Raw genomic sequence first — 21,388 nt, 5'->3', positions numbered from 1 at the left:
TCATTTTGACAACTCACCGTTTTGCCAGCTTGGGAGTCGAGGAAAACCAAAACAAAGCAATCTGTGAATTTCTGGTTTAGAACCGCCTGCAATGATGACACAGTGGGTCAGATTTGATACCCGTGCGATCCAGTTTTGGGTAGAGATGAGGTCTCACCAGATATTGGACACCGCCGTCATCAAAATGCCGGCAACTTTGAGGGAATCGACTCAGCAGGACTTTAATGAGACTCTGGTACCAGGCCGTACTCATATTCAGGAAACAGTCCTGCAGGGATACCAAAATGTGGCGGCATCAACTACGCCCCTGAAGCCCGGCAACCGGGGAAGCTAAGAAAATTGCCCGCCTGCTCACTAATACTAAAAAGGAAAGGGGGGCATTCTCACCAGCTGGGGGTCAATGTCCGCCACTGAGCGGCTCTGGACGGCCTCCAGCAGCTCCTCCAGCTCGCAGAAGGACAACTTAGTCAGCTTCAGCTTGTCCAGTGCCAGGTGCTCGCCATGGAACAGCCTCCTCCACAGGTTGTCGCGGCGACAGTGACCCATGGCTTCCTCCACGCTGGTCTGGATCTGCCGGAGGGCGGCGGCCACCTCGTTGTTGAGCAGCGGGAACAGGGGGGACTGGTATACCAATCCCTGGGACTGGAGAGCAGAGCCAACCAAAGGGTAGAACTCATTTCCGTCACTAGGTGAACAGGTCTCTGAGCCGGAGCCGGTGGGTGCCCCCCATTGGTCCTGCTCGGCACTGGGAGATGTGCAGGACTCTGTCCGATCTAGGGCCGGGCGGCCAGCCAGCTCGCCGGGCTCACGGTGGATCTGAGGAATCTTCTTGAAGCGCCGCATGTCAGCGGTGAGTCGGGGGAAGAGCTCACGCTGGCTCGTCATGATCACATAAAAGTGCAACCTGCACACACATACTTTGCTCTTAAAAGGAACAGAACATGACTTTCAGTGTCTTGTATACAAATAGTAATGTCTGATAACACCACATAAGTCTGCCCCCACCCCAAGTTTCTCGAGAAGACTCCAGTAACCAAGCTTGCATCGGCCTCTCCTACCTTAGCAAGTGTCGCTCTCCCTCCGACTGCTCCTCAAAGGGAACAGCATTGTGACACACCACCAGGGACACGTCAAAGTCATCGTGATGGTGAAGGCCCTCCAGGTCCTTGTAAGAACCTGAGCTGGAACGGGGAAAGAATTCCAAGTAAGTCCAGGCAGCTCAGGCATTTTTTGCGGTAGCGTTTGTCCTACCTGTTCCACAAGGCCACCAGAGCGTACTCGTGCTGGTCCGACGTGGCCTTCTTGGAGTCGGTGGCAACAGTGGCCTTGGACATGCGCAAAGGCTTCATGCCATAAATGCCAGCATGGTCGGTGATGTAGTTGTACAGCTGGTGGGCTGTGATGATCCTCGTGGAGGTGGAGAAGCTCCCTTGATCACAAGATGGCAGGGGGACAATCAGGAAAACCGCTAGAAGCAACACACGCCTACAGAATCTAGAAGCTTTTCTAAGAGTCACTTTCAAATATTTTTAAACTTTACAGGGCACCAAAATATACTGTCAAAGAACTTTTGAGTTTCTGCCCATTTCAATCGTGGATATCAACCTCAGACAGGTTTGATCTTTGCGTCGAAGGTTCCCAAGTGAGCCTAGTCTAAGGAAAGACACTTAAGGAGTCCAAAGTTATTGATGAGGCGGGACAGACCAATCATGTCAATTTGCAAAAAAAACCATCCATATTTGGACATCTAATGTTGACGCCCGACAGCGACGATATGCAGGTATGAGGATGTTCGTCATCCCCACCTTGGAAGACATGGTTGCGTCCAAACTTGGGGATGTCAGGGTGCTGCGTGATGAAGTCTCTGAGGAAATCGGTGAGCTGGTAGCCCTGGCGCAGCGTCATGTGGCAGCCCACCAGGTACTGGTGGACCACCCGCAGGTGGAAGTCGTAGCTGAACGAGTGCACGTGCATCAGGTCGCGCACCTTGTCACACTCCTCGGTGAACAGCATGGAGAGCTGCAACACAGGGTACTTCGTTAATCCTGCATCGACCGCCACCGAACGCAAGCAGAGCATTCTGGGAAACAAGGAGAAAGGATGCAGACCAAGCTGGGTGGGGGGGGGGGAATCATCAGAATAACGGCGCTGCCTTGCAAATGGTTAGTGGGAATGCTCTGTACTTTGGTGGGATGCGGTTTCAGTTGCTTTTAACTTCAACACCCAGCACTGTGTCCTTCCTAGACCTGTGTTGGTCAAATCCAGGAGTCAAGGAGACAGCTAACCATGGTGAAAGGATACTATGGAGACTAAGACATGGAGGAATGAAAACATGAACTTTTCCATCCCCTCTTGTGGTGTTCCTGCACTTCAAGCGTGACTATCAAGCTGGCCCGTCCCTAATCCGAAGTCCCGGACGGCTCCTTTCGCGGCCAAGTCAATTCCCATCGTGACTTGGATCGGAAGGTTCAGTCGGGGTCCTCGTCTCTCGGTGACACCGCTCGTTAGCTGGGACCAAAAGTATGTTGGGAAAAGAAAAGTCGTCGAACCAGCAAGGGCCTCGGCCGTGCGCCCTGGGGAACGGCACACCGTTTCTGACTGTTGACTTGTCATTCACTTTGACTCATGATTGACCCCTTCAAAGTAAATAAAGCATACAAGCGATAGGGGGACAATAAAAGTCCAAGCGGGACAAAACGCTGCAGGAAGGCGGGTAGAAAGTGGGGGAGAACGGGAGTGAATTGCAACCAGCAAGCAGCCAAGAAATCAGAAAGGAGCTTAGCAGTTCAAAGGTTCGATTAAACCTTTGTCTAGGCGGCCATTGAAGTTTTTTCATGACATTTGAATGCCAGCCAACCCACAGGAGCAAAAGGAAAGACTGATGAGTCTGGCAAGCAGAGTGGCGAGGTAAGGGCGGAGTGGGGTTAACAGACCCCCCTCCCTGGGCCCCCTCGCCTAACAGTGGCTGGGACGTACCGCACAGTCAGACACCTGGGCGGCGTCCGGGAAGGGCTTGCAACGAGGTTTGATGAGCAGGCCGCCCTGATGAAGAGATGACAGGAAGTGTGTGTGTGTGTGTGTGTGTGTGTGGTGTGGGGGCGGGGCTTGGGGGTGAAGACAAAGACACCTGGACAGGTGGAACAACATCACGGCGTCCATCTGACATCAGGTAAGATGCAAAAAAATTTGGATTTTTTTTTTTTTTTTTTTTTTTACACTGGGAAATACCAAGGAAACATCAAGCCACTTCATGGAGACAAATTGTTTGGCCGGAACAAGACATTACCTGTGAGTTGACCGACTGACCCATGGGGATGCGAGAACACTCCAGTGCGTACTGCTTGACGCAAAAGTAGCAGCCCTTGACAAATAAAATAAAAAGACACTTCAAAATTACAAAAGCGCTCTTAAAATGCTTTCCACCATTTTAATCTTACTTGTGCGTCAGGTGAGTGATGTAAATTTTATTTTGGAACAGTACCTGAAAAGCCAGCTCCATCAGCACAATCCCACCTGGCAATGCCCTCTGAAGATAGTACGCAGTGGTGGCAGACACAGTGGTCTGAAATCCAAGGGAACACAGTAGGTAACAACAACAAAAAAAAACAACAAAAAATTATATATATATATATATATATATATATATATATATATTTTTTTTTTTTTTTTTTAACCACATGCCCCAAACACATTTGGAAATTGTTTGTCTTGTTTTGGAAAATTACTGTACATTACTTTTAATCACTACTCTTCAAATTGTATAAAAAAAAAAAAAAAAAAAAAAATTGAATGTAAATTTTTGGGAATGTACTGCATGTAAAATTGATTATTTTTAAAAACTTTTATTTAATTTTATCCACAATAAAATCAATCAACAGCTTATGAAATGACAAAGGAAGAAAAGAAAGAAAAAATGCAGCAAACATTCCTGCACTGTTGTGGCTGCACTGCCTCACCTTGGGGCTGTCTTCACTTTTCTGCTTGACGTAAGAGAAAGACATCCTGCCCTCGGACGACGACATGGAACTCAACATTGCGGCGCGGGCACGGGCGATGCTGTCAAACAAAACGGAGGACCAGCAGAGGGGTTAGTGAGGGTCTGCTTCAGTGCACACAACGCAGACGACGACAGACCTCCGAGCGGGCGACTGTGGGCGTAACTGGACCAGGATGAAGCCCAAGCTTTGCAGGTACTGCACATACTGCTGCAGGAAGCCGCTGGAGATCTCCAGCAGCCAGGGCTCCTCCTTCAGCCGGCCGGGCAGCATGTCACCAGAGTCACTGCTGTAGCTGCGGTCGCGCCCCGACGCCGTCGAGTCGTTTGACCGGTGACGCTTCTACAAATCACGACAGTGTGGACGGTGGTAAGTGGACAACACGGCTGTCCTGACATTTTCCTCGGCCATGTTAACAGTCTTCCATCTTCACTGACTAAACACCTTGACTGGTGGTTGGGCAGCGAGTTCCTCCTGTATCTGCTTGCGGAAGAGGGGGTCAAAGAGCAGCGGCGTGGCGCAGTAGTGGACCAGCCGGGACGACTGCTTCAACGTTTCTAAGTCGGCCGGCTGAGGAGATGATGAACGTGAATAACAAGAAGCAAAGCTCCAAAAAAAGCTATGAATGCAACCAAGGCCACGTCACGACCACACATTTTGCTCTACAAGCACTACTATTCACGACGTAAAGGCGAACGCACGGCAATGGGCATGTTGGACTGCGCCGACCGCTGCTGCCACGTCACAAACAGGTTTTCGATCTTCATCTGCTTCTCCAGCTCTGCACACAAGAAAAACAAAAGCAACAATGCAAAGACCAGCACAAGAACAGCCACCTCTTTTCTGAATCTCTTATTTATATTATCACTACCTCCCATTATTATAACTGTATAAATATATTAATTAATGTCAAGTGTTTGAACCTCTCCTCTCGGCCACTTTGATGTCCAGGAGCTGCCCGCCGTGCCGGGCGACAGCGTCTCCGTCCGACAGCGTCCTGATGGCGCAAATGTCCCTCAGAGCCTCGTCAAAGGGCAGCAGCTCGGAGGGGAAGTGAAGCGGGGCCAAGATGCGGCCAGAAGACGCCAGGCGACCTTGCTCTTTGTTGGCCAGGGGTGGGACGGCGCTACGGAGCAGCGTGTCTGGCTCCATGGACGGACCCAGGAAGGGGTTGGGGTCCTGGACAACAGCGACAACACTTATCGTATCCCCGGTGAAACACATTAATGTCATATGAAATAAATGAACCTTTACATTGCCCTCAACATACTACACATTTAATGTTGCATTAAAAAAAGCAGATATCCGTATTCTGTAAGGCTGCATTCAATGTTGTGTTCAGTTTAATTTCCTCTGGGCCGCAAATGGAACTCATCAGGAAACAAGATTGTGACTTTTAATTCCCACGTTGGCTGTTTGTCGAGCAACTTTGGGGCGCGTTAGCTCAGCCGAGCAGCTCGGGGCCGACGAGGCAGAGCGCAGCGGCAGCCCCTGGGCGGGAGGAGCCGCAGAGGCGGCCCGGTCGGTGCCCCCCCTTCGCCTCCCGTCACGGCCGTGACAGATGAAGGCCGATTCAGGCAAATTTTCTGCCGCTCTGACTCTGCTTCCTGTCCGAGCTCTTTAGTGACGCAGCCTTGAAGGCCATCAGAGGGAAAACTAAAGTTCTTTGCGCTTGGTAATTGGCCGCAGGGGGCTCGCGGGAGGGGAGGGGGCACTTAAAGGGCAATTTGCTGGAAGATGCTGCTCCAGTAAATCTCAAGTACTTACTCACAATATGCTACTTTGTCTGACCACAAATTGGATTCAGTTAATTTTGTTTGTTCCTCAAAATTCAAAAAGTCTTGAAAAGCGCAACAGTGGAAACCGCTATTTAGTCCAAAATTGATTAAATCCATTTTCCCCCTCACAAATTGTATCCATGATGACAATGTGACTCATTACAGCATATTAAATGTTACAAACGTCAAATTCCGAAAACTTGAACTCAACGACCACCAATCATGTTATTTGAACTGATTGGTCGATCAGATAATTTAACATCTATGCATCCACGTTTAAAGTTCAAACTATAGTTTCAAGGTTTCTCCCAGCTTTGTTGGAATTTTGCCTGCATTTACACAAATGCATCGGAGCAGCACCGGCAAGCTGTGTTCCGCATTTGACTCCAGTAATATCACAAAAATCAGCCCGTCACCGCATGTCAAATAGAAAAGCAGCGGCTGTGTTTTTTGCTGAGGCTCTCAGAAGAGGAAACAAGTCCGAGCTGAAATCGATTGAATGCGGAGCAAATCTGAACACAACGCTTCTTTTTGTGATGACTCATCAATACATCTGTGTCACATTTTCATATATGAACTCATTTCTCAGTCACTTCTTCTGTGTGTGATAAGATGACCAACCAAGCAAGATGAAACATGACAAATGCTCAAGCTGTGAGGAATGATTGAACACAGCGGCTGCATGATTTCATGTCGCTCTGGGAAACTTCAATATTGACATTGTGCATCTTGTAGGAATGACTTTTTTAAGGACAAGATTTGGCTTCCAGGGGCCACAACAGCTGTATGCGAGGGGCCGCGGGGCCTGCCACCCGGCGCGGCCCGTGAAGCAGATGCTGCCCTTACAGGTCGCTTCCACCTCAGCTGGCAGAAGCGCCGGCCGCCAGACGTCCGTGAGCGGCTGCCACTTACCCGCTTGGAATTGATCTCGTGCAGAGGCGCATCGGAAAAGCAGTGGTGATGGAACAGGCCCATCTTCTGGCTGAGCAGGCAGTGCAGCACGTGGGCCCGGGCGTTCTGCCACTTGACCAGGCGCACCAACTCGCGGCTGAGCGAGGCGCCCAGGTCCAGCGACCAGTTGTAGCTGTATAGTGTCACCTGCAGGTGAGCCACATTTAGTGCATCAAATTGGAGGAAGATACAGCAAATTCCAGTTTCCTGCCAAATTACGCGTCCAAACTCACCTTTTTGTCCAAGATGCGGATGAGGAGGAACCTCTGGCGGGGCGCTGGTGCTGACGCCCAGCCTGTCTGCTGCTGGCCCGAGAGGCTGGAGCAGTCACCCTGCTGCTGCTGCTCAGATGCCTCAAATCGCTGGAGGCCTTTGTGAGCTGAACACAGTCAGAGGGACACAGACGGTGGAGTCAAGGACATTTCTGAAGGACCGTTACACAAGGTCTGTAAACGACAGTCTCCAAAATACTTCAGAGTGACAGAAAAGTGATGAACTACTGCCGACCTGACCATGAAATAAAATTTGAGTGTGGGGTTGCGCTGCAAAACACAAATGAAACGAAAGTCATACTTACGTGTGAACCTATTAAGCTGCGCCATGTTTTCCTCCTCTAAACTGTCGTCTGCGGCCGACGCGAGATGGAAAGACGGGACGGACACAAGACGTGCGACAAGAGACAGAGAAGACACGGCTCAACACAAAGTCATGTTAAGACGACACACGGGCAGGCGCATGTTAGACGCGTACACATGACGACAGATACGAGTGACAAAGTGAAGAGCGGTTACGGACGCGGTTCGGTTGCCTCGCGTTTACCTTGCTCGGTGCTGCAGTACCACTGCTGGAAGTTCCTCCCGATGACGATGAAGCTGCGGGATGCCTCGAGTGACCGCCACGGGTTTTGCACGGCAGACAAAGGAACAAAGATGTCCCCCGATACGGAACATCTGGAAGCAGACATAAGTGACACGCTGCATGAATTTTTTTAAAGATATTCTTCCGTTGGTGACTTTTTGCCGTGTGCATTTTGTCCGTAACGAGCACTGACCTGGTCTTGGCAAAGACCTTGACGCTGGTGTCGGCAGCCAACGATCCCACCAGATTGACCAGCTCGGTCAAGATGGACGGCAGCAAGAAGTGGGACGCCACTTCGGCCGAGCACTGCTGAATAGACGGGCAGCCTGGACAGGGGAAACGGAATAATGAATTTTGGAATTAAAAAAAGAAGTGATTTGAGGAGATTACGGCATACCAAGCTCGGCCATGAAGATGATCCAGAGCTCGCAGGTTAACTGGTAGACGGGATGCAGAGCGCCCATATCGCCCTCATCCAGCTGGCAGGCTTGCCTCCTGCAACATCAAAAGTTTTCCTCCTGATGAATGAGATTTGACTGCTTCCAAAAATCTCACTAACATGAGAGTTTGCACCCCCCCAATTGGAAATTGGTTAATAATAATTAAACTAAATAAAGAGATTTGTAAAAATGAATAAATAATTGCTTGATAAATTGTACTCAAATTAATTAAATTTGTTTGAATTTGTTTAAATTGCTGAGATGAGTTATTGTCAGTGATAGGAATATCAGTAAAATAAACATTTTCAATAATATACTGCTTTAAAAACACAAATATTAGAAATAATGTAAAACAAACTCATTACAAAATTTGCTATAAAAATGAATATTAGAAAAATATTTCTTTAATAAAAATAAATGAAAGTAGGTAAGTCATAGATACAATTTTATATATATGTATTGTAAAGCCAATAAATAAAACAGGCCCAACCGTCCCAAAGTTCGTCCAGCCGGGTCTCGTACATTTTCTTTTTTATTTTGCCAACGAAAGCACATCCAACCTTACGTACCTTTGTGCCTGTTCCAGCTCGCTGAGCCTCTCTTGCGACCACTGCTGCTTGACGCTGTCCGTCTTGTGGCGGCGTCGTGTCGTGCGACCCTCCTCGCCTCGCTCCGGCACAATGTCATCCGTGGTTTTTGGGCTGACCAGTTCTGACGAGTCAGGTTTGCTCTGTGGCCACAAAAAACAGCAACAAGTTGGGGCCTAGGTTTAACACGCTCGTCGTGGGAAGTGCAAATATTTTGTTCCGTACTTAAAAGGCCTAGAGTAAGGGAGAAATAAGATTCCTTGTGCTAACTTGTGCTAACTGGCTAAGTTGTGAGCATTTTGAACCAACATACCAGAATGTCCCAGAAGCTGCGGCGCGTGCTTCTTCCCGTGGGTGTCGTGGACTCGGGTGTGCTGGATGCCGTTACGCCAGCAGTGCCACTGGCGCTGCCGGGGTGCGCCAAAGTGATGGGCGAGGGACTGCTTCTGAACACCCGAGAGCCGCTACGCTGCCGGGGAGTGTCTTTGGCCTCGGGCAGACTCAACGCGCCTGAACATTGGAAATCAAAAGCAATCGAGATTTTGATGGAACACAAAATAAAGAGGACAATACGAGTTGACCTGTGTCGGACAATGTTTGGAAATACTGAAAATTTAATTAGTATATAATTGACAATAAAAATACCTATTTTAAATATATTAAAAAAGGAAGAGGGGCAATGGAGGAGCTTCAGGATACCTAATGAGCAATAGCTATTATAGCTAACAGCTAACTTTGTAGGAGTTTGTAAGTTGGCGTCGCGGTGCTACCTTTAGTGTCCTTGCAGGTGGCGTGCACGTTGGCGCTGGCGCAGGGCAGACAGAGCGGGTTGGGCAGCACCCGCAACTCCATGAGCACATCGCATAGGGCGTGGCGCAGCGCCCCCTGCAGTTTGTCGGCCAGCTGCGCCGGGCTCACGTTGCCTTGCTCCCACACGTCGAAGCGCACCAGCAGTGGCGCTGATACTGCCTCTAAATATTTATTCAAATCCAGAAAGTGTCACATTCAAAGAGATCTCCAAAACTGAAGCAAAAGAAAACTAAAAATAAAAGTAACAGTGGTGAAGCACGCCTCAAAGATTGCCCTGCTTATATTTGGAAGCAATTTCAAAATAAAACGCAAGGCCTGACCTTGGCTACAGCCGACGTGCGCAGAATTGGCTTTCACTTTCAGCACAGCGGTTAAGCGTTCAAAGTATTCAGGCTGCAGCGGAATGGAACAATTGTCAGTGTGCCTGCCGCAGTCCTGGACAGGGGCCTGAAGGGGACGTCCTACGGCATCCACGAACGTCAGAGTAATGCAGGCGATTCCTGTCAGGTTGGATGATTTGTCATCAACGCACATGATCAAAATAGCATTTGTGTCTGTGAGGTTGAGAGGAGGGGTTAGGTTTCTGACCATCAGAAATCCCAATTTATTCAAGCAAGTCAAACATTGGAACTGTGTAATTCGAAAGGGGGTGTACCTTTGCCTCCAGTCCCCTGACCTCCGGGCTTGTTGTAAAGGTAGATGTCACCATCCGCTACGTCGGCGTTCGAATGAAAGCAATGCTGCAGAAAGGAGATGCATACGGTCAATTTGAGGTGGACATTTTTATTCATCAAGGTTATGGCAAAATGTGAAAGATAGCAACTTCTTGTATACTGAAGACAATTGACCATTAATTCAAAAGGCTGTTTTGACTGAAAATTTTAGGTGTGATCAAATAAGGCCCAGTCAGTTATTTACTTCATCAAAATGACTTTGAGGACAGCAAGTTTCAAAGCGTTCGAGGCGTTACCTTGAAGTGGTGCGCCGTGTTGCTGTCTGTGTACTTGGGCACATGCAGGAAGATGAGCAAGTTCTGGCGGAGGTAGTGAGACACGGCCGAAAGCCACGGGAGACAGAAGGCGGGGAGGCCGAACGCCATCACTTCGCTTGAGGAAGAGCCCGACGGCTGGATGAACTGAACAAAAGCAGGTGAAGCGGCACGAGTTTCTTTCGATTGCTCTCGACACAGCTCGCGATGGTAGCGAGGCGTGCTATGCCATATATGCTTCCGTGGTACCAGTTTGGCCCACAATTCAGATTTAGAATACAACAGTTAGACATTCGAGCACCTCCACGTCAGCGGGTGTCAGTTTGCAGTTCCTGACGAGCATGAGGGTGATCATGTCCAGCGTGGTTTCATCCAGACGTTTCCGCAGGACCTTCACCAGCTCGTCTGTAATCTCAGGACCTATGGAGCACAGACAATATTTAGTGGGATTTCCTTGACATGACGGTGACAGCTAAGACAGGTCGCCTGTTACCTGCGTTGCCCACACCATGCACGAGCAGCAGGATGTGCTTGTCCACCTGGCCCACTGGACGAGAACCCTCCAGAGACGACCTGGAACCCTGAGAGCCCAAAAAACAGCCACCGGTATGTGATTCAATTTTGGAACAATCAGACAAATCTATGTAATTCTTTTGTCTGGAAATGACAAAATAGGAATAGATCCAACTTTTGAAAATATTGGAAAGATTTCAACATTGAGCTAGAGGCATGAAAAGATTTCTTTTTTGAATGTACCAAGAGGTCTTCAGAGAACAACGGCTCCTGACTTCTGGACAGGCTGAGGGAGCGAGACATGTGGAGCCCACTGTCCACGTCGGAGTATTTCCCCACTTGAGACGTCTCATAAAGTCTGCATAAATCAATGACCAAGATGAATTGCGAGGTTTGGGAAAGGTAACAGATGAGCAAGACGTGTTCGCTGGGAGGTGTCACCAACCTGAGGTAGAAGACGGATTTGGTGGTACGCTCCTGGTAGACATACATGTTCTTCCTGTTGCCCACGCAGAAGGAGTTGAGCACGGAGCGTAACGCCTGGATGGCTGAGATGACAAAAAGAAAAATCAAAGACACTCATGCAGCATCTGAGTGGAAGATGTGATTTGCTGTGTTTCTTGATCATAGACTTGCCTACCTCTGGACACGCCCATGTTAGATCCCATCTTAAGTCTCGGGTGTATGTGGATGATGGTGCTCCACACCACCTCGCAGGAAAAGTGTCCTGGGATGAATTGCATTGTGGCGGCCAGGTAATCTCTGGCCTGGTAGCTCTCCTCAGCGTGGTAATCTACGACACAGAACGCCGTTCACTTCCGAACGTCAAAGCAAGGAGACGGCGGACGCCAACTGACCGTCTGAGGGGTTGCGCCTCTGCCTGTACGCAGACTCGCTCTTCCAGATGTCCTCCTCGCTCTCTGCCACCAGCAGGGAGTTGCACATGTGGCTGTCATGAAGGTCCTGCAGCAGCATGCGCTGGTTGACTCTGCGACACAGCTCTCCTATCTTCTTCACCACCAGCTGGTGCAGTTGTAAATATTCCGGCAGCTCGTGCTTGTCCACCCTGCTCTCCTGCTCCTTCATGTTCAACTCCTGTTCCTCACTCACACTCCTGCAAACATTCAACATAAAGCTACAACTTTCTGGCTCACACACAAACCACGAGTAATGTTTGGAAGGTTCCTGAGGAACAGTCTCACCTGGAATGCGAGTAGACTTTGACTCTGTCCGGGTAGATCTTAGCTATGAGCCAGAAGTCGGGCATCAGTGGGGTCTGACTCTCCTGCTCATCCAGGGTGGGACTCTCACACTCTGAGTCGCTGCTACCGCCATCGTAGCCTGAAAGAAAAAAAAAGAACCCTGAGCAATATGTAAATGAGGGGAGTTCCACAGGGTTTGATGCAAGTGCCCCATGCATTTGATATGTATAATGTAACAACAAGTGAGCATGAGATCCTTTTTCGATGGATTTCGAACTCACCTTGCATGTCAGAATCCAAACTTCCTTGGCTTGAGATGATGCTCTGCACACGACTCGGCCTCAACTTGCCGAAGCCTGCGAAAAAGTTTAGTGCTCAGCACCTCTAAACAAGATTGGAGGGTTGGATGAAGCAATAAGCATATTGCTAATTTGGGGCGACACATTGGACCTTGCCTGGCTCACACTGAATTTCGAAACAGTGCTCAGGCCTTTTCTGCGCTATGGGGTGGACTCACTTTGAGAGGCCGACTGCACCGACTCGGCTAGGCTGATGCTGGAGGGGGTCTTGGGGGGTGAGGTGAGCTCGCTCAACATCTGAAGGCTCACCGAACTCTGCGCATTACCACCATCGCTCTTCACGACCGGCTCGCCGACCTCCACCATGGCCTCTCCGTTGGTTTCAGCAGTGACTTTGGTGGCCTGCGGGTAAACAATTTGTATTATTGGTTAGAGTCCCTGACGCGTCTTCATTTTTATTATTTTTCCTCACTCTATCTAACATGCACACACTCACAGCGGATATGGGACACTCTAAAGGGACAACTCCCGCGATAGCTTCACAATTATATTAGATACTCGTCAGTACTCACATATTCAGACGTTATCTTCAAACAAGAGAATCTCTTACCACGTCGTCGGCATTGGCCTGGCTCTCCAAGGGTGACTCTTCCTGAGGCGCTGCCCTGTTTATGGTGTTGTTCTCCGACAGCCTCTGCATCCTCCGAGGATGCAGCCGGCTCAAAGACGCGTAGTAGAAGTTGTCCTGCTCGCTTTTGAGCACATAGCCAGAGAGTGCTATGCGACGGAACTCCTGCAGGGAGCGCAACACACATTACAGGGTACTGTTTTCAGTTTGGAATGGAGAACCCATATGCAGTGGTGCCTTGAGATAATTAAGTAAACAAGTGGAAGTGGTAATAAACAGCTTGACATGTCTTTTTTTGCTATCTGCTAAATTGTTGCTTGTAAGTTGAAATGAGGGAAGAAAAACCTTGTCTCAAATCTAAAAATAAAACAAAAAAAACACACAAGATGGGTAACTCACTAAAATTCAGGACTACAGACAGCAACTTCTGCTGCCCTGCTGTGTCCAGAGTAATTGTGACAACTACTTTCCGAGTGCAAAAGCAGCAGTGGCTAGCAGAGCAACTTGCCTCCTTGAACCTGTCTAACGACTGTTCGGGCCTGAAGACAAACTGCAATGGGACATCCTCACTGCGACAGTGCGGGCGTCCGGCTGAGCCAACGACGTGCTGCGCCACCTTGAGCAGCGTGGCTGGGCCGATGGTGCGCGAGCGGCGCAGGGCGGACACGATCTCGTCCTCCAGCAGCCAGCGGATCTGATGGAGAGGAAACAGCAAAGGACGTTTGGTGCCTTCTATAGGCAGGAGAGCATCACTGCACACTTACCTCATCCATGGTGGCTAGAATGGCCAGCTTGTGAGGAAGCGGAAGCTTGGACAAAGGCTCCCCACAGACCCTGACAGAGGAGAGCACACGTTACATTTTTGCCTTTGTCTCTGCGCCAACAAATGAAATCATCTGCCTCTCTTTTGAGATCCACGCTCACATGTCCACATCGGCCCCCTTTAGTCCCTCCATCACGGCCGACAACTCGTCGTCCGACCGATACGATGACGGCTGACCCGGAGAACGGTTCAAGGACACGCTGCTCTCAGACGTGTACCTGCGGGTATACGTACACGACGCAATGAGTATTTTAATCGCCGCTTAGAACGCCACCGCTTCACCTGGTGTGATGAATGTCAGCCATGACTTCGATCTCCACGGGAAGAGTGAGGACAAAGATGTCCAGCGTGACCGAGAGCTCGTTCAGGTCCAGCAACTGCGAGGCCTCGGCATCTTCCAGGCAGGAAATGATCTCACCTGGAGGCACAACATTCACAGGTTCTAAACTTTACAACCTGTTTCGGTGTTTTTGCCCTTCCCTCACGCTAAAATGGTGCATTGTAGGTTGTGTATCAATAAAGTTGTTGGGGAATGAATTAAACGCACAAGTGAAGGCATCGCTGTACATATTTGAACAAAGATTGGCATTTTTTGCATTCTCAAGATCGCCACTGGCGATATTTGGACCCGACTCACCGAGGCAGGTGGGCAGGGTGTGTATGGGGGTGGATCCATGGCAGCTCTTGGCACTGACTGAGCAGGTGACATGCAGGAAGAGCGGCGGCATGTCCATCTCCGGGCCCTCCGCCTCCAGCAGGGAGTCTCCTTCTTCCAAGATGCTGAAGGAATCTTGGTCCTGATCCTGATTGACTGTGTTGGAGTCCGAGTGCGAGCGGTCCTCGCTGGCGCTGAGGCTCCTGATGCTGCCGCCACTGGGCTGCTCCTTGTATTCCACCACCAAGTCGTTGTCGCTCTCAGTGGTGATGCAGCCGCCGGACGTCATTTCTACAAACACAAGGTTCCGTATTGCAAAAGGCGAAAACAAAACGTGGGACGGGATCCTAGGTGTTGGGATGAAGCTCACCGTCTTCAGTGGCTTGCTCGGCCTCGGACACCATCTCTTCGCAGGGCCTCACCTCCATTTCACCGTCCTCCGAGTCCTCCTGGAGAAGCCAAAACATCGCATCACATATTCACACAGACGTGATGTAACATAAATGCATTCAACATTGTGGAGTGTACTCATATCAGAGTTTACAGGGAAAAATAGACTGAAATGTTGCGTAGCCCTCCCAAACATTAACATAGACTGGCACAAATTTGTGGAGCAACCGCATCAGTCTAGTGTGTGTGTGTGTGTGGGGGGACTTTGAGGAGGTGAATGTGGATGACCTCACCTCCTTCTTGGAAGATGGCAGGCAATAATAGAAATAATGTGGATTGGAAGGCACGGGTTTGAAATACTGGAACACGATCCCCAAGAACTTTTCCTGCAAGGGTTGAAGCGTTTCACTATCGGCACAACAACGGCGTGATATGTGCCTGCTCACTCGTGTGCAATATTTCACCTGAATTATTTTGTGCACGTCCGGACACACGTCACAGATAGGATGCGTCTGGAGCAAGTCCAAGGGGAATGCCGCCATCTTACCGGAGACCTCCCGAGGGGCGGGACCTCCAGATTCTGCTTCACTGGCGTCTTGCATCTCAAAACTTTTAATTTAATTTAATTATTAATGTAGAAAACAAGTGAAAGGTTTTGAAATTTGAGAAAAAAAAAAAAATCTTCACGTAACTAAACTATTTCTTTTTACCTTGACAAGGAGGCCACGGCAGATTTGACGTCAGCTCCATCCTCCTCGGCCTCTCCGACGATGAAGGTGGCCGACCTTCCAGGGGCTTTCGGTTGCTGAGTCCAGGCTGGAAGCTGGCCGTTCTCCCGGAACAGCCGGATGTGCCCGCACAGGGCCTGCAGAAAGGCTGTGATATCAATCTCCTGCAGGGACTCCTCGCAGTAGTCCATGGCTATCAGGACGTCCTGGGAGCTGATGCTGAGCGATTGCTGGAGGCTCCTGTAGACGCCTGAACGCCACACACAAGATAGACAGTCCCTTATAACATGATTTCATGCAGAGAAAAAGAGATGGCCTTTGACAATTAACAGGGTGATTGAGAAAGTATACAAAGACACCTTTTGCGAAGCTCTGCTGGTAGTGTTCCTGGAGCAGGCTGCAGTAGTGGGCCAGCTCCTTGTGCTTGTGAGGCTGTGCCAGAAGGTCAGTCCAAGGCGACGGGCTGCTGCGGTCCTGAGACAGCGACCTGTCGGGACACAGCGGGACGGAATTGACTGGGATGCTTCCAAAACTTCACAACTGATGGCTGGTGTTTCCACAAAACCCACTCCATGGCGTTAGTCTTGATCATTACAGCAGTCATAAGAGTCCCTCCCAAACCTTGATGCAGCACATGTATTGGCCTTCCCGGTGTACCTAATCACGTGACGGGTGAGTCGACGTGCTTTTTTTTTTTTTTTTGCGCAAAAATGCAGCGTGCGTGTTGGGAAAAAGCACTCCTGACGCAGACGAGAACAAGCAACTCTTCTCACCTGGACTTCATTTGCAGAAACATCTGCAGCTGCTGAGCCTCTTGAGGTCTACTCAGTCACGAGGACAATCACAGACACAATTGACATTTACAATTTATTAACGAATTTAACTCACGGCAAACTTTGGTAGCCTGACCCACCTAATGTGTGTTGTGCGTGGTGTTTGATGACTATTTGGAATTTTGGGGTGTGCGAGAATCATTTTTGTCTTAAGTGAATGGCGCAGATGTACCTGAAAAAGACGTCCCGGGGATGTCGGTTGGCTGCGGGGTGGACCAGCTGCTCTTTGAGCAGCTCCAGGCAGCAGTTGTAAACGTAGACGGGACACTTGAGCTGCGTGCCGGTGCTCTGCTGGGACAGCTGGCGGCCCAGGATGCCACCGCTGTGGACGCCGAAGCGCTGTGGCTCAGAGAAATGAACTTTGTCGCCCAAATCTACAACACACACTTTGGTTTTAACCAGAAGAAAATGTGAGTGCTGATGCATACGACTCAGGAAATGTCCACTTGCGCCTGCCGAAAAGTGACCTGAGCCGGGCGTTTCGGTCTGGTTTTCCAACATCCCACTATCCCAGCCGTCCGACGTCAGGGCTTCAGCGCGCATGCCGGGTCCGCTCGGCCCTTCCAAGGGTGACGAGGCAACGGGTGATGTGGCATCGAGGTGCCCGCTGCTTGAGCTTCTTCTCATCTCGCCGGTGGATCCGGACGGTGAATCGGCCTGTGACTTATTGCCGGGCGTCAGCGTGTCGTCCTCTTGCGTGCTGACATTACTCAAAGGTTCCGCCTCCAGATCTGAGTTCATCAGCATCAAAACATCTGGCGAGAAACAAACGTAGACTCGTTTGTACGTTGTGGTAGTTTGTCAGTAGGCGGGAATATAAATGTGGCACCTGTGAAGGTTGCTGGCAGAAAGGTGAGCAGGATCTGCTGGGAACTTATGTGCTTAACGTAACACCTCCACTGGGGCACGGAGCAGATCTGCCCCGCCAGCGAATGCTCATCATACGCTAGGTCGGCGTTGGCCAAACTCTGATGGTCAAACACGCCCCAAACATCCAACAGATCTTAGAATATGGAAGAAAACGCTTTCTAGCCATTTCCTGGCCAAAATTTACATTACGATATGTTTTTTTGTTTTTACATGTTAATTATATTTAAATCTGTGTCCATAATAAAAAAACTGTTCTGTCTGCTTCGGGGTGCGCTAACGCACTAACATGAAAAATAAACTTGTGCGTACAGTACTGCTTTTGTTTTGGAGCAGGATTACCTGTAAAGTGCTGGTGGATTCCGTCATCTCTTTACTGCTGCCATTTAAGTGAAACGCTGACATCACTTCCTGTCTATCAAGAGGCCTCGTGAAATCTTCTGCTAGGGGGGAAGAAAGAAAAAAACATTATAAAACCGGTGTGATGGTGATGGGCCGGTAAAGTCTCACCCTTGATGACGGGCAGGGGGAAGGGAGCGCAGCGGCCGTCACGCTCACGCTCCAGGACTTGGCGCACAAAGGCAGCGTGGTCCTCAATAGTTAAGGGAATCTCGCGGTCAGTGAGCTCCTGCTCCAGGCTGCTGTGGAGGAGGCCCAGGAGTAGTTCGTTAGGCAGGTAGGTGCCGCTCCGCAGTTGCTCGTCTGACTCCACCTCTGGATGGATACATTATGCACAAAACAATGGCAACGTTTTGGAAAGGTCGTTATTCATAGCTTAATGGGCCCAGAATATACGCGTGTGGCTGGCAAAAAAAAAAAAAAATACCTGTGCTGAATGTAAGGAAGAAGAGCTCCACCTGCTGGCATTTGGGTAGAAGTTGAATGAGCTCAAACTGGAAAGGAACCATCTGAATGCTCTCCTCAGAGGCAGAAGGATCTCCTGAAATCAGATGGGAAGTGACACGCCCACATCATCACAGTTAAAGGTGGCTGACGAAACAATCCGTCAATTCTGCACTATACAACAGCTACGCTCCGATTGGATTGCAGTTTTTTGCGTGTTGCACTCGGAGTCAGATCAATAAATGAAATGTGGATGTCTTGCCCAAAATGAATGGAATGATTAATGAAATGATCAATTTGTTCACTAAAGCGAACAGCTGCCATTCAAATAAAGGCAGCTGTTGGAAATGAAGGCAGAGAAGAAGCTTGGTCACCTGTACTGTCCTTGAGTCCAGTGGGCACAGAGCAGACCTGGTCTTTGTTCTGACACAGCTGACTCAGGTACTCAAATGTCATCATAGTGGACATGCAGGCTAAATCTCTGGGGAAGATCTGGGTGAGGGAAAAAAAAAAAAAAAAAACAGCAAAGTCACTTGGCCAATGGGGGGAACAACGTCGCAAATAAGATTAGCGGCATGACTCACGGCTTGAGGCACTTCCTGGTAGGTGAGGCCGAGCAGGTGGTGATGTTGCTCCGAGCAGTTGGCGATGGTGCCACTCTGCGGCTCCACCCAGCACTCGGTCACCAGGTTGAGCTCCACGTCCACGTCCACCGCCTCCACCTCCGTATCATTGTCATCATCCGTGGAGAAGCTGTGACATTTGGCGCGACTTTATTGGCGAACGCCGCAGATCGTCAAATGAACATGTGAAGGAGTTGCTACCTGTCCTTGCTGGAAGTCACGTGAGGCGGGAAGAGGATGTACTGGACAATGCACGAGTGACTCTCTCGCTCAGAGTCGGCCGACGCACCCTAGCGCAAACGTACAATGTGGTCAGAGTAACCATGGATAATGAGCCACATGCTGCTTCACCAAAACGATTAAGATCCATTCACATTTTGCTGCACAATGTATGTTTATGCATATATTTTCTTCACTTGTCGACTATTATTTGGGGACCTTCGCAGCCTTTTCCTCTGTCTTTCACCTTCATGGGCAGCTCAATGACCATGTTGACAATGCCTTCTCCACTGGCGGCAAAATGAAAACCCTCTGACAGGCGGATCCTTCACAAAAAAAAAAAAACCTCAGCGTCAGTGTGCTTGAGCAGAACAGAGCCAAAGACAAAAAAAAGTGGTGCTTTGAGATACAAGCGGAATTAGTTTTGTGAGCGTGCTCGTAATTCAAATTAATTATTCACGCTGAAATAAATGGAAAGGCCATTCAAATGGTCCAGCCTCAGCCCCAAAACACAAAAACAGTTTTTCTCTCTACAAATCGAACATGGGGTGAGTTATATGTCAAGGTACGCTTCGGACTCACTCGGACAGCATGGAGAGAATGTGGGAGACTGCCTGCATGGCCATGGCGGGACCTTGACTGCTTTGCACCGCCCAAACCCAGCGCCGGTGCAGGAAGTAGCGGGACAGCGAGGCCAGCGTGGACGAGGCGGCACGGTTGCCCGCCACGTTGAGGGGCGCCGCCCCGCCGGAGGGCTGCAAAGACGAGTTCTCCATGCTGAAGATGAAGGGTGTCCTGAAGTCCAGGGGCAGCTTCTCGTATCTGGAGAAAACATCCAAAACAGTCAGCATTTGAGTCTATTTGTTTGTTGATGTTTAATTTGTTTTTTTTTTTAAATAAAGATCGGTTGTGTGTGCTTCCGCGCTAACCTGATGAGCAGCTTCTCAAGCGGCTTGTTGAGCACCACCACGCACGGCCGGTCCGACAGCGCCTGTTTGGGGGTGGAGAGGGCGGGCAACTTGGACGGCGATGGCTGGCCCGCCGCCACCTTCCTCTTGGTTTTGGGTGTGGCCTCCTTGCTTTGGATGCGGTGCGGGAAGCGCAGCTTGAGGATCTGCTCACGGAGCTCATCCACAATCTGATTGGCCGGGGACACACAATGGAAGCTGGCTCTTTATACATATTTATTAACATGTAGTGTATCATTCCAATATCCAACTTTTCACATGTATTCCTAATGTTGCTATATTACAAGAAAAAATATATAAGTATTACTAAGAAAAAATATGCAAGCAATATCAAATATAACATTTCATTGCACAATTTGAGAATCTAGTCTAGTCTAATTTAGTGTATCACAACATGTAAGAATCGTTTTGCCACTGGTAAAGTGCTGAGAGGTCCTGCTACCTTGTTTCGAACTTGTGCCGGCGTTCCGATGGGGAAGCCCAATCGCAGAACCATGCAAGGGGTCTTGGAGATGAGTCGGACCAGATAGAAGGAGCTGGGGGGCTGCTCTAGAGAACTGTGGAGACACATTACAATACTGTGGAACTCACACATGTCGAAAAAACAAATACACATTTAAAGGCTCCCCCCGTTGAGTTTATACTTTACAGCTCCTTAAGCAATGCAATGAACTCAAACGGTGCAACAAAGCATGTAGACCAGGGGTGGGCAAACTTTTTGACTTGCGGGCCGAATTGGGTTCTAAATTTTGACCGAGGGGCCGAACCAGGAGCAGATGGATGTAGTGTTTGTGTGAAGTAATATAAACGACCTGTAAAGGTCATTGCATAAAAGGCTTTGGCCTTTAGTAGGTAGTAAAGCGTGGATATTCAAAAAAAGTTTTTTGAAAACAAATGCATTTATTAACAGCATTAAAAAAAAAAAATCCCTATAAAACTGCTATCAGTGATTCTCATAAAATACGACACTGTTATTATGAATAACAGTCTCCATCACTTCAGTGCCTGCAGGTCAGATTAATGAAAGATGTTTATCTTATGAGATCACATCGAACGGCAAACATTCTGACCAAATATATCATCTTGAAGAATCGGTGAAAGCATACATCTAAATAAAGTAATCAAAACGGCAACACGGTGAGGGGTATCTGAAAATCAGAGCAGAGTTTTAACTCACAAACACCTGGTAACAGAGGTGAGGAAACGTGAAACACTTCCTTAAAGTAAGCCTTAAGAACTTTACAGGTTAAGATTAGTCACAAACAGGTGGTGCATCAATGTCCTTGAGCATCCTGCATTGTTTGAAAATGAGAATGGTCGCTAGTTTCAATCCCTGCTATTTGTACAGATCATATTCAAAATGCATTTTTTTACAACAAACTTGAAAGCC

The 21,388-nt window shown here is 49.1% G+C and overlaps 1 protein-coding gene across 10 annotated transcripts in view; it reads right to left on the bottom strand.

Annotated features, from left to right (window-relative positions):
• szt2 (SZT2 subunit of KICSTOR complex) overlaps positions 1-21,388 on the bottom strand; it is a 30,052-nt gene that overhangs the window by 1,639 nt on the left and 7,025 nt on the right. For 2 of the 10 annotated variants that reach the window (XM_049728665.1, XM_049728717.1), the window contains 59 exons: positions 20,441-20,555; positions 19,960-20,168; positions 19,613-19,852; positions 19,278-19,356; positions 19,013-19,101; positions 18,773-18,941; positions 18,563-18,680; positions 18,172-18,285; positions 17,856-18,059; positions 17,688-17,788; positions 17,308-17,446; positions 16,946-17,233; positions 16,651-16,864; positions 16,005-16,132; positions 15,628-15,895; positions 15,382-15,526; positions 15,211-15,303; positions 14,898-14,976; positions 14,510-14,818; positions 14,155-14,290; positions 13,974-14,090; positions 13,814-13,883; positions 13,558-13,743; positions 13,032-13,214; positions 12,640-12,823; positions 12,404-12,478; positions 12,123-12,261; positions 11,778-12,034; positions 11,561-11,713; positions 11,366-11,468; positions 11,164-11,278; positions 10,901-10,988; positions 10,709-10,827; positions 10,390-10,554; positions 10,075-10,159; positions 9,740-9,919; positions 9,380-9,580; positions 8,923-9,119; positions 8,592-8,752; positions 7,980-8,077; positions 7,776-7,908; positions 7,544-7,698; positions 7,302-7,349; positions 6,958-7,103; positions 6,686-6,871; positions 4,919-5,174; positions 4,697-4,776; positions 4,440-4,565; positions 4,135-4,337; positions 3,957-4,056; positions 3,482-3,562; positions 3,287-3,361; positions 2,977-3,042; positions 1,806-2,019; positions 1,252-1,429; positions 1,059-1,181; positions 388-904; positions 158-268; positions 18-86 (listed from right to left, as the gene is read on the bottom strand). In XM_049728665.1, the coding sequence (XP_049584622.1) occupies positions 18-86; positions 158-268; positions 388-904; positions 1,059-1,181; positions 1,252-1,429; positions 1,806-2,019; positions 2,977-3,042; positions 3,287-3,361; positions 3,482-3,562; positions 3,957-4,056; positions 4,135-4,337; positions 4,440-4,565; positions 4,697-4,776; positions 4,919-5,174; positions 6,686-6,871; positions 6,958-7,103; positions 7,302-7,349; positions 7,544-7,698; positions 7,776-7,908; positions 7,980-8,077; positions 8,592-8,752; positions 8,923-9,119; positions 9,380-9,580; positions 9,740-9,919; positions 10,075-10,159; positions 10,390-10,554; positions 10,709-10,827; positions 10,901-10,988; positions 11,164-11,278; positions 11,366-11,468; positions 11,561-11,713; positions 11,778-12,034; positions 12,123-12,261; positions 12,404-12,478; positions 12,640-12,823; positions 13,032-13,214; positions 13,558-13,743; positions 13,814-13,883; positions 13,974-14,090; positions 14,155-14,290; positions 14,510-14,818; positions 14,898-14,976; positions 15,211-15,303; positions 15,382-15,526; positions 15,628-15,895; positions 16,005-16,132; positions 16,651-16,864; positions 16,946-17,233; positions 17,308-17,446; positions 17,688-17,788; positions 17,856-18,059; positions 18,172-18,285; positions 18,563-18,680; positions 18,773-18,941; positions 19,013-19,101; positions 19,278-19,356; positions 19,613-19,852; positions 19,960-20,168; positions 20,441-20,555 (8,980 nt within the window). The remainder of the gene's footprint in view (positions 1-17; positions 87-157; positions 269-387; positions 905-1,058; positions 1,182-1,251; positions 1,430-1,805; positions 2,020-2,976; positions 3,043-3,286; positions 3,362-3,481; positions 3,563-3,956; positions 4,057-4,134; positions 4,338-4,439; positions 4,566-4,696; positions 4,777-4,918; positions 5,175-6,685; positions 6,872-6,957; positions 7,104-7,301; positions 7,350-7,543; positions 7,699-7,775; positions 7,909-7,979; positions 8,078-8,591; positions 8,753-8,922; positions 9,120-9,379; positions 9,581-9,739; positions 9,920-10,074; positions 10,160-10,389; positions 10,555-10,708; positions 10,828-10,900; positions 10,989-11,163; positions 11,279-11,365; positions 11,469-11,560; positions 11,714-11,777; positions 12,035-12,122; positions 12,262-12,403; positions 12,479-12,639; positions 12,824-13,031; positions 13,215-13,557; positions 13,744-13,813; positions 13,884-13,973; positions 14,091-14,154; positions 14,291-14,509; positions 14,819-14,897; positions 14,977-15,210; positions 15,304-15,381; positions 15,527-15,627; positions 15,896-16,004; positions 16,133-16,650; positions 16,865-16,945; positions 17,234-17,307; positions 17,447-17,687; positions 17,789-17,855; positions 18,060-18,171; positions 18,286-18,562; positions 18,681-18,772; positions 18,942-19,012; positions 19,102-19,277; positions 19,357-19,612; positions 19,853-19,959; positions 20,169-20,440; positions 20,556-21,388) is intronic. The other 8 variants (XM_049728688.1, XM_049728675.1, XM_049728669.1 and 5 more) reach the window with 8 other exon arrangements.

The sequence above is a fragment of the Syngnathus scovelli genome, chromosome 10 (genome assembly GCF_024217435.2).
Source record: "Syngnathus scovelli strain Florida chromosome 10, RoL_Ssco_1.2, whole genome shotgun sequence".
Classification (NCBI taxonomy): Eukaryota; Metazoa; Chordata; class Actinopteri; order Syngnathiformes; family Syngnathidae; genus Syngnathus; species Syngnathus scovelli.
This window is presented reverse-complemented; position numbering and strand designations above follow the sequence as displayed.